This window comes from Mauremys reevesii, linkage group 1, assembly GCF_016161935.1.
Source record: "Mauremys reevesii isolate NIE-2019 linkage group 1, ASM1616193v1, whole genome shotgun sequence".
NCBI classification, from domain to species: Eukaryota; Metazoa; Chordata; order Testudines; family Geoemydidae; genus Mauremys; species Mauremys reevesii.
The window spans coordinates 208,998,053-209,009,907 of NC_052623.1; the positions used below are offsets into that span (position 1 = coordinate 208,998,053).

General features: G+C 43.3%; 1 protein-coding gene across 1 annotated transcript; it reads right to left on the bottom strand.

Annotated features, from left to right (window-relative positions):
* Window positions 1-2,836: 2,836 nt before the first annotated feature.
* NHLH2 (nescient helix-loop-helix 2) lies at window positions 2,837-6,187 on the bottom strand. Its single transcript, XM_039518721.1, has 2 exons — window positions 6,134-6,187; window positions 2,837-3,541 (listed from the first exon to the last, which is right to left on the bottom strand). Exon 2 carries the CDS (start codon window positions 3,516-3,518, stop codon window positions 3,111-3,113), a length of 408 nt encoding a protein of 135 aa, XP_039374655.1. The 5' UTR covers window positions 3,519-3,541; window positions 6,134-6,187; the 3' UTR covers window positions 2,837-3,110.
* Window positions 6,188-11,855: the final 5,668 nt, after the last annotated feature.

An 11,855-nucleotide genomic window follows, 5' to 3' on the forward strand; every position in this document is an offset into this window, starting at 1 on the left:
TTGATTTCTGTATGTTAGTACTGCAGCCTATTTACACTGGTGGGCTTACTACTGGTTTACAGCTGTGTAACTGAGAGTAGAATCTGGCCCTAATGTGCATTTCCACACTTGTAAACGGACCTTGTAAGTATGTGTGAATTAAGGCAGTGCCAGGGCTTGCTGAATGTAAATGTTCATACCTTCAAATCTGCTCAGTCAGTTGTTATCACACTTGGCATAATGTATAAATCTCTGTGTGGTCTACGTGAAACAAGCCAGATTTGAAGAAAACTGGAGCACAAGTTTTAAAATTACATGATCATTTAAAGTTGTAACATTCTGAAAAGGGTGCATCTGGCTGCTATATCTGTATATGCTGCACAGTGCATATGAAAGTATGCACCTTTAGAGTTAACATCTTCTACTGTACCTTCTCAGTGTACAGTTTTTCAGCTGGTCAGGACTGTGGCTAATCAAATCTTTTTTTTTTTTTTCAAACTAAGCAAAGCCTCTATTCATCAGTGAAGATTGTGGGCCTGATGATGGACATTATTACTACGGTGAAGGTTAAAGATGTGTCCTATAGTCAATGGGACTACTCATAGTGTAAAGCACTGTAGGTAAATTCACTCCACGCAGAGGAGCCAGACAAGAGCTTAATTGTCAGTGAAGTGGTGCTTAGGCCTTGTCTGGTCCTCTGCACGGTGTGATTTTCACCCCGGTAATATACCTTTACAGAATCAGGTCTACATTAATGCCACGTTTCAAATGTCAGTCATTTTAGCTGTAGCCCTGTCCAAATAAGTGGGGTTGGAGTTTTTATAAACAAAAGTGTATTTTTATTTCACTGAACCCAAATCAGAAGTGGGAGAAGGGATTTTAATTAAACTTAAACTAAACACCTCTCATTCAGACAGGGACAAAGCATGTAAAATACCAGCCTCATAGATGAATGCGTCAGAAACAATTTGTAAAAACAGGTGGTTCTAAAGGTTTGATTTGACTTCACAGCCTGAACTTTAAAGTGTGCTCCCAGATGCCCAGTGGAATGAGCAGGGGATGAAAGAAATGTCCTGCAGCTCATACACAGTTAGGCCCTGATCTGCAACTGATTCTGTTGAGCCCAGTTATAGGATCAGGGCCTTATTTGAGGGATTTCTTTATTATCAGATAAATTATTATCTTTAGTATCAGTCAGAAACTGTCCCTTTTTGTGCAACCTGTTGAGACTCTTTCATAGACAACTTTAGAAGATCTCATGCAAATACTGGCTGTGCATCCTTTCTAATTCCCACCTTTGGAAAAAACAAAGAAAAATAATTAGGAAAAACCAGCTTTATTTGATACTTTTATTTATATGCAAAACAGCGCACCATTCATGAGAGATATGAAAAACGCGTCAGATAGAAACCAGATTTATCTATTTTCACTACAAAATATTGCATTATATAAAGCAACAGAGACACACAAAAAAACCCTGAAAAAGATTAAAATCTTTGGATCGCAGACTTCTTTTTTCTTTTTTTTGTCTCTAAAACGCGCTCCTTGTTTTGAGAGATTCACAGCAGAGAACATGAAACATTTTCAGGTTATAGAATTTTTTTGGTTGTTACAAAGGAAAGTAGTCCTGGATTTTTTTATTTTATTTTATTTTATTTTTATTTCTTTTTTTAAATTTTTTTTTAGGAAAAAAGTCATTTCCTAAAAAAATACCACACACATACATACACACGCACGCACACACACACGCGCGCACACAGACAAAAAACTACTTCCCTTATAAACTGTTTGCAAAGTACTTTTCAGACATAAGTATACTTCAGAATAACAACAAGTATTTGAAAAAAAAAACCCTAGTGAAGTGCTAGTGTTGATCCCACACAAAAAAGAAAAATCGTTCAAGAACAAATGTCTTAATATATAAAATATACTTAGAAACAGGGCGGAAGGGAAGGTTGTCATATACAAGTGCAATATAACTGGAGCAAAAAACAAATAACCACTGTATTGATCCCAACAAACACTTGAAAAGTTAGACATAATATTCCACAGGAGAAAGTGTAAACACTCGACTATATAAACCAATTGGCACAAAATATCCAAAGTAAAATTGCCACCACTCAGAAAAATAAATAGGTCTTGAAAAAAATAAATTGTCTACTCCTTCTAACTTAAATAAAAAATAGTTATTTTTAACTGCACCCATGGGTCACATGTTTAAGGTCACAAGTAGATGTTTTTGGATATATAAAGGGGCACTTGACAGCCTGAAAAACAATCTGATTTTACATTTTCCTTCTTAAACCTGGACGTTCTATATTTGTGTCACCAAACTGCTCTTCCACCTTGCGGTATAGGTGGGAAATGATTTTTAAAAAGAAAACCTTGCAAACTATTCAGTATATTTTTATAAACCCTCAGAAGACTTTGGAAATGCATCTGCCCTTTCCCTTTTTATGTTTCTTTATAGCTTCCTATTACCTTCTGAGTCTTTAATGTCCTCATTCAGCAAAGCACTTAAGCTTGTAGAACTTAGGCCCGTTTTAAAGTTCCCTTGACCTGGCAAGTGCTTAAGTGCTTTGCTGAATTGGAGGCTAATTGTAAAAGTTCTCGCGTGAAAAACAAACTCGTCTCTTGCATTTTGTGTAGGGCACTGTGCGATTTTCATGGAGGAGAAATAAAAAAGTCTCTAATTTCTGAGCTTTTGTCCCCTAAAGCCATCACAGCTCTGAGCGCTCCTTCAGTAAGAAAGGGAGGACAATGAAATGTTACCTGCGAAGTCTGGAGTGATTTCCAAAGGAGCTAGCTCTGCAGGAGACAGCGAGTTGGTCTATTGATATGAATGATCTTGGCTGGTTATCAGCCCTACAGCTGTCTTGGAAAACGCAGATGCATCTGCAATGTCTGAGCCGAAAGACTCTGGGGAACCCCCCAAAGCTGACCCCAAAGATTCAAGTACACCCCTGGGGCTGCCAGGAAGGGCCCAGAGGGCCCCCAGGATGCCCCCTCCCTTCCCCAGGTGGAATATGTTGCAAGTGTCTCCCCTTGTCAGTATCACCTCCCGGCAGTGCGCGTCGCCTCCTTCCCCTCCATCAGTGCCTCCGCGGTCCCGCTCTGGCGCGGCCCAGCCCCTACACGTCCAGCACGTGGTTGAGATAGGAGATGTAGCAGATGGCCAGGCGCAGGATCTCGATCTTGGAGAGTTTTTTGTCCGGGGGCAGGGTGGGCAGCAGCTTGCGCAGTTCGGCAAAGGCCAGGTTGAAGGCTTCCACCCGGATCCGCTCGCGGGTGGCGTGGGCCGAGCGGTACTTGGCCGTGGCCCTCCTCCGGCGCCGCTTCTCCTCGCGGCTCAGCTGCTGGGGGTGCAGGGCCGCCCGGCCGCCCCCCTTGCCCTCCCCGCCGCCCTCCTCCACCGGCTCCGGGTCCGAGACGCAGCAGCCCAGCAGCCCCTTGGTGTCGGGCCCCGCCAGGGACTCCGGGTCCGAGGGAGCCGAGGAGGGGTGATCGGAATCCGCCGCTTGGTCCGGGCTGAGCATCATTTTGGTGGGGTGGGGAAATGACCCTTCAGTGACACGGACAGGGGAAGGGAAGGAGGAAGGCACAAAACAGAAAAGTCCACACTGTTACTGTGCAAGCCGACCGGCAAAGCCCCTTTCCCCGACCCAGCCCCGCCCCGCCCCGCTCGCGGAGCTCACCCGTCAGTACCAATCCGGGCTGCAATGACACTCTCCGGCATTGAAAATGCCAGCGACGGTGCCCCTCCGCTATGGGGAGAGCAAGCCGGTGATCGCCTCCCAGGGCCGCATTGTGCTCCTGACACGCGCTGGTGTAACCCTGCTGGAGTCGATCTAGCCAAGGCAAGGGAGTGACTCCAGACTGACACCGTTGCAAGGGAGAACAATTTGGCCCAAGGAGAAAGAGACACCAGATCAAACCAGGAGACCCGCTAGAGATAGAGCCTGTTGATAACAACGAGACAACGATGTGTTTGGGCACAAAGGCAGGTTGGGTATAACCAGACCAGACTGGGGTTTGATTCTGCTCTCACTTGTGTCAGTTTTAGCTTTGCATTGACTTCAGGAGAGTTACTCCGGAGTAGAACCATGCCCTCTAGCCTCTGATTATATCTCCCTTTACCTGGCTTTGAAAAACATTACATACTTATAATAAATAATTATAAATATTAATTACTTAATAATAATTACCAATGTCCTTCCCCGTGCCTGAGCCACCTCCCTACTTCTCCCAAGGGTTTGTAAATCCCGACTAACTGGTTCTGAACAAAACAACCCGCATCTCGGTAAAATAGGAACAATACAAAAGATAAAAACATTTGATCTTACCTAGGTTATAACAGGGAGATTTCTATAGAGGAAGCTCAAATCCATTTTTTTATTAAGTGGAAAGGGTTACTACCAGTGATCACAGGAATAATAATAACAACAATAAACCATACTGTATAATTTACAATCTAACAGCTGTCAACAGCTTTTACAGAATATTCTTCCGCTGATCATTTTCCTCGTTTGTTTGCTTGTGGAAACAGGCCCAGGGAGCAATAACAAAACAAAATAATAATAAAACAATAATTCAGCTACCTTCCAAATATTAAATAGCTTTTTCATTTCTAAATACAGTATTTCCCCTCTACCAATGGCCTGTTAAACTTTTTTTTTCTTAACAGGGAAATGGAATCCAATATGGATTTGATGGCTTAAAATAGAAAGAAATATAACTCAAGACTCCTTAACCATAACAAGGCCGGTGTGGAAGTATGGGGGAGATACATTAGATCCTATAGGTTTGAGTCTATCTCCTCTATTCTATTCTTCCTACAATGCGGGGCTGCTTTCTCATGCTAATTTTCTTGAATCTATAGCGTCAGAGTAACTGATTGGATGGGGATATTTCTGGGTTCCAGGTTATTAAAACGTTTTTTTTTTTAAAACTTCCACATTTCTTTTCATTCCCTCTCTCCTTCCTTCTAAAATATATAAATAAATGAATGAATTTAGACGTGCCTTTCAAAAGAAAATTGAATCGTATCTTCTTGCAGCTTCACAGAACACCATCTGTCATGTAGACAGCAATACAAATCCAGGAACTCATATGGACATGCCGGCATGTAATAAAACAATACATCAGGCAACTAGAGAATAACCGTGGACACAAACGTAGCATGGGGGAGGGAGGAGGGAATACATCATCCTACCACAAAAATTAGGATTACGAAGTATTTCAATGTAAAGTTTGTGATCTTAACTACTGTGGGAATTTCATAATTTATTATTATTATTATTTTATTTTATTATTTTATTTATTACTCAGAACGAGTTTGCAAAAAAATCTTCCAAACGAAAGACTGCATGATTCAGAGCGCATTAAAGATTTTAAATAAAATAATCACGATAATTAATAATAGAGGGTGAGGTGTCAGGTAAGCTTTCAGCCTGTTGGAAATGCTTTTCACATCGAGGAGCTTCGTTTGAGGGAAGGCTGAGTGGGAATTCGGAGTCTAAAATACAGATCGCTCTGTAGCTACTTGTTTTATTACAACACCTCCACACGGATTAAAAGTCTATCAATTTGCCAGCGAATGTGTCAAGAAAACAAACAGTGGAGCTGCAGGAAGCTGTGTAGAGAGCAAAGGAAACAAACATGAAACGATTACAAAACAGAAAACAGGGGGAAAGAAAAACAGCGATATTTCTTCATTTAGAAGAGACTCGGAGATCACTAGAACGTTCCGAATTCCTTATTGCCATTTTAAAATGCTGATTATTTTACTAATCAGGTTCTGAAAGCAAGAATACAAAACAAAATAGCAAGCCACTACGCAGGTTAAATATCAGAGCTCTTCTGAAAAATATTAGTAGCGCCTTGCAGCTGAGAGGTTGATTGGAAAGAAGGGATAGATAAATAGCTTGAGAAATGTACAGCGTGGCAGCATATAAAACGGGAAATTATAGCGTTAGTTATAGGAGAAAGTTGCTGTAAGGTTTGTCCATACAGCGTGTTGAATTCCCTTTCTTTACGATTTGGGTTGATCTCAAACAATATCCAGCGTCTAGGTTGGCAATCCGAACAAAGAGAGATTTCAAATAAAACGATTCCAATTTCACCTGCAAAAGAATACTAGTTCAAGAGAGCTTACCTTGCCTGAGTCTTTGCAACAGTCTTCCTTAAAGCCCCCTGTCCCCCACCCTGGTGCTTTTACAGTTCGAAACTCCAGGAGAGGAACATTAAAAAGAAAAATCAAAATCAGAATAAAAAATAAATTAAAAGCAGCGAGTTGTTCTATCTGAACTGGAAAAGGCAGATCGCATTCCTTGTGATGGCCTCGCAGGTCCAGAAATGGAAGATGTTATCTAATTTTTGGAGAGTATAAATAACAACGTAGGTAATTTAAGACGTATTAGAAATACATTTCCCCGGCAGAGTCTTTTTTTCTCCCAGAGATCTATAATATATCTGTAGCCGGTGCGTTTGGGGGCAGGGGGAGGGAATGTGTTGAAAAGTGCTGTTTTCCCCTTCTCTTCTTCCTCCCAGGTTTCGATAAATAACAAAAGAGATGCAGAGATAAACACAATCAAGATATTTCCCCCCTCTTCTTCCTAATAGCAGCACAATCGAGAAAGATGATGGTCGGGATAAGATTTAATTTATGTTGCACTCCTTGGCTTACCCCTGTAAAGAGAGAATGATATGCAGGTCCCTGATATGATCTGGCTCAGAAGTGAGATTGTTTGGTAGAGATAGGCTTTGTTCAGCTGATGTCTCTTCTAGTCCCAGGCACACAGTACTGTAAATCAGGAATAATGATGCGTCCCCTTCTTCTTTTTATGTATGTATTTATTTACTGGGGTAGAGGGAAATAAATGTTTAGTTTTCTTCCAGTCCTTGAAGATCAGATTTTAAATATACCTCGTATCCTTCTGTACCAACTCCTTCTTTATCTCTTTTATTTATATATATATATAAACCATTGCCGGTGGCTTGGAAATGCTGCAAGAGATGATGGTGAAAAAGTGCAAGTCCCCCTTGTAGTGACAGCGAAGCAAAGAAAAGCTGGGGAAGGTGGCAGAGGGAGAGAAACAGAGAGATGCTGTGGATTCTCTCCTGGTTACCAAAGGGTTGAGCCTGGAGATGGTGGAAGAGATAAAGGCATAGGGAAAGAGGGATGGCATCCCCCCCTCCTTAAATTGATATTTAATGGGAAATCCTATTGGACAGAAACCTGGACACGAGTCGCTTAATTGGACTTGACATCTGTCACAGTGTGGGAGTTTTCACAGCCCAAATATTTTCAGCAGAGCAGATTCTCACTGAATCCGTGCCACAAATTATAACAGTCGAAAGCAGCCCGTGATAGAAACCTTAGCCTCTGGATATGCAGGCTCTGGCCATGTTTGCTCCCTCGCTCCCAAAATATTGGCTACCCACTCATCTAGAAAAACACCACTGGCATTTTGCATGGAAGTTAATAAAGAAGCTTTAGACACCAATCTGCGCCATATACATTATACACTAAGCTCACTGAGACTCCTCAACCTGTTCTCCAGCACATTTCTTTAGTGCTAGCCCAAATGTCCAATACACCTGGAGGCGCACCCAGCCTGGCTGGAGTCGGGGGGAAGGAAGGGACATGGTGGCCCCAGGGTTGTTCAACAAAGCAGCTAATAGCCTGGGACAGCGGTTTGCAACCTTTTTTCATTTGCAGAGCCCTGAACAATTTCGAATGGAGGTGGGGACCCCTTGCACACAGATGTAGTGTGCGGCCCCCCCAGGGATCTGCAGACCACAGGTTGAAAACCACTGGTCTGGAGGACGCTTAGCCCCCCCAGCCAGGCAAGACAATGGGATGCGGGGCACAGGGCTCTATGCTGGTCCAACAGTTTTTTTGGCATTGAAATGAGCCACAACTTGGTTTTAGAGAGGTGCATGGCACTGCCTGGCACCAGGGAAGACCCGCCCCCCCACGGCAGTACCCCTGATACATTTTCTACTGTCAGCATCTTGGGATGAATCTATTGCCAAGAAGCATTTCTTTAGTGGGAAGGTGGAGGCTCTGTGGTCGTGGAGCCAGACCTTCTGAGGTCTGCCCCGTCTCTGCTGTTGACTGAGTGGGTGGCCTTGGGCAAAGCACTTCCCCTCTCTGGCCTGGGGGTTCTGTAACTGTGCAAGGGGGAGACTGTTGCATGGGGGTGTTGAGGGCCCCAAGTAGTAATGCACTTGCCCAATACCCTGGGATTAATTCAGGACCCATGTAAAGTGCTTTGAGATCTTTGCATGGAGGACACCGGCACAAGGCAAAGCCTCAGTAAAGGTTTTTTAATAATAATGACATTATGTTGACTGGGACTGAATAATTTGCTTGCTCTGTGGGTTTTCTAAGAATAAGAAATATTCCTACAATAAATGCAGTGCCTCAGTCACCGTGGGTGTACATTGGCACAGAGCCATTCCAGTCGATGTGGGAGGCCTCTGCAAGGCGCGTCCTTTGGAAAGGGGCATTGCTCCCTGTGATGGGGTGGACTGGGTCAGGAAGCCCCCTGCTGGAGGCCTTGCAGCCCTGCCTCACCCCACCCCACAAAAGGGCAGAAGAAAGGTCCTCCAAGCTGCCTAGAGCGGCTGTGTGAGAAGCAGCCAATCAGGGCCCAGCAGGCTAGTATAAGAGGAGCTGCAGGGCTAGCATGAGTTTAGTTCCTTGCTAGAGCTAGAGGAGAATGGATGGTGTTGCTGGGGCCCCATCAGGACAAGGCCTTGAGACAAGTGTGAAGAATGAACAGAGGATGTGAGGAAGTGGTTCTGGGAATTGTAGAAGTGATACAGTTTATTTAAAGGGATGTGGTGGACTGCTGGACTGATTAAGGAGTGAGCTCAGGAATAGGGCTGCAGATAGAGACATTACTGAGGGCTTTGAGATAGGCCTGGTGGCACTTGTGTCCTGGAAGGGGTTTGACTGTGGTTAAAATAAGAATGGCCGTATTGGGTCAGACCAAAGATCCATCCAGCCCAGTATCCTGTCTACCGACACTGGCCAATGCCAGGTGCCCCAGAGGGAGTGAACCTAACAGGTAATGATCAAGTGATCTCTCTCCTGCCATCCATCTCCACCCTCTGACAAACAGAGGCTAGGGACACCATTCCTTACCCATCCTTGCTAATAGCCATTAATGGACTTAACCTCCATGAATTTATCTAGTTCTCTTTTAAACGCTGTTATAGACCTAGCCTTCACAACCTCCTCAGGCAAGGAGTTCCACAGGTTGACTATGTGCTGTGTGAAGAAGAACTTCCTTTTATTTGTTTTAAACCTGCTGCCTAATTTCATTTGGTGACCCCTAGTTCTTAAATTATGGGAACAAGTAAATAACTTTTCCTTATTCACTTTCTCCACACCACTCATGATTTTATATACCTCTATCATATCCCCCCTTAGTCTCCTCTTTTCCAAGCTGAAAAGTCCTAGCCTCTTTAATCTCTCCTCATATGGGACCTGTTCCAACCCCCTAATCATTTTAGTTGCCCTTCTCTGAACCTTTTCTAATGCCAGTATATCTTTTTTGAGATGAGGAGACCACATCAGTATGCAGTTTTCAAGATGTGGGCATACCATGGATTTATATAAGGGAAATAAGATATTCTCCATCTTATTCTCTATCCCTTTCTTAATGATTCCTAACATCCTGTTTGCTTTTTTGACTGCTGCTGCACACTGCGTGGACATCTTCAGAGAACTATCCACGATAACTCCAAGATCTTTCCTGATTAGTTGTAGCTAAATTAGCCCCCATTATATTGTATGTATAGTTGGGGTTATTTTTTTTCTAATGTGCATTACTTTACATTTATCCACATTAAATTTCATTTGCCATTTTGTTGCCCAATCACTTAATTTTGTGAGCTCTTTTTGAAATTCTTCAGTCTGCTTTGGTCTTAACTATTTTGAACAGCTTAGTATCATCTGCAAACTTTGCCACCTCACTGTTTACCCCTTTCTCCAGATCATTTATGAATAAGTTGAATAGGATTGGTCCTAGGACTGACCCTTGGGGAACACCACTATTTACCCCTCTCCATTCTGAAAATGTATCATTTATTCCTACCCTTTGTTCCCTGTCTTTTTAAGCAGTTCTCAATCCATGAAAGGATCTTCCCTGTTATGTGATGACAACTTAATTTAGGTAAGACTCTTTCGTGAGGGACCTTGTCAAAGGCTTTCTGGAAATCTAAGTACACTATGTCTACTGGATCTCCCTTCTCCACATGTTTGTTGACCCCGTCAAAGAACTCTAATAGATCAGTAAGACAGGATTTCTCTTTACAGAAACCATGTTGACTTTTGCCCAACAATTTATGTTCTTCTATGTGTCTGACAATTTTATTCTTATTGTTTCAACTAATTTGCCCAGTACTGACGTTAGACTTACCAGTCTGTAATTGCCGGGATCACCTCTAGAGCCCATTTTAAATATTGGCATTACATTAGCATCTTCCAGTCATTGGGTACAGAATCTGATTTAAAGGACAGGTTACAAACCATACTTAATAATTCTGTAATTTTACATTTGAGTTCTTTCAGAACTCTTGGGTGAATGCCATCTGGTCTTGGTGACTTGTTACTGTTAAGTTTATTAATTAATTCCAAAGCTTCCTCTAGTGACACTTCAATCTGACAATTCCTCAGATTTGTCACCTACAAAGGACGGCTCAGGTTTGGGAATCTCCCAAACATCCTCAGCCGTGAAGACTGAAGCAACGAATTCATTTAGTTTCTCCGCAATGACTTTATCATCTTTAAGTGCTCCTTTTTCATCTTGATCGTCCAGGGGCCCCACTGGTGGTTTAGCAGGCTTCCTGCTTCTGATGTACTTAAAACATTTTATCACCTTTTTAGTTTTTGCCTAGCTGATCTTCAAACTCCTTTTTGGCTTTTCTTACTACATTTGTATACTTAATTCGGCAGTGTTTATGCTCCTTTCTATTTACCTCACTAGGATTTGACTTCCACTTTTTAAAAGATGCCTTTATCTCTCACTGCTTCTTTTTGTTTTTTTTATCTCATGTACTGACTGTGTGACTTGGCTGGAGCACTGACTCACTGAAGACTCACCACAATCTAAGAGACAGGAGGCGTGTGCCCTGAGATAGGGGAACTTGTGGGAGGTGAGTGCACCCCATTACACTCCCCCTCCCACATTGAGTCATGAGGTATCAGCAGGCAGCCAGGGCCTTCTGTTTTGCTGCTCTGACTGTCCATAACAGCTCTGGATTCCTGGAGCTGCTCTTTGGCCTCATAGTTCCAATGGAGCCACATTGCTAGAACCCCCTGGTGGTGGCTGCCCTTAAAGGGAAATCCTCACTCTAGAAGAAAGGCTGCAGAAATGCAATATAGCCTCTGGCTGGGAATCTCTAAAATGCATGTTCCCTGAGCCTTGATCCTGACCCACTCACTCACAGGAGCTGACTTTTGTTTTTGCCGGTGGGTGCTCCTCTCTGCCCCCTCCCCTCTGTGTGACGGGTGGGCAGGGCCTTGGGGGAAGAGGCTGGATGGGGCCTTAGGGTGGAGTACAGGTGGGGCAGGGCCACAGTCCAGGCACTGGGGCCCACAAAAGATTAATCTTTCCTTTTTGGGTGGATACTTGGGCCCTGGAGCACCCACAGAGTTGGCGCCTGTACATTCACTCCTTTCCTGGCCCTCTAATTGCCAATCCCACCACACAGAACCTTGGGTCTATGGACAGCACTCTGCAGAATCTGAGGAAAGGGAAAACTGTTGCCGTGAAGACGATTTTCTCCCTATGCAGAAGAGATACCAGTACAGATCTCAGGGGCATGGTTGAGCTCCAAAATATTAGGACTGGATCATCCTT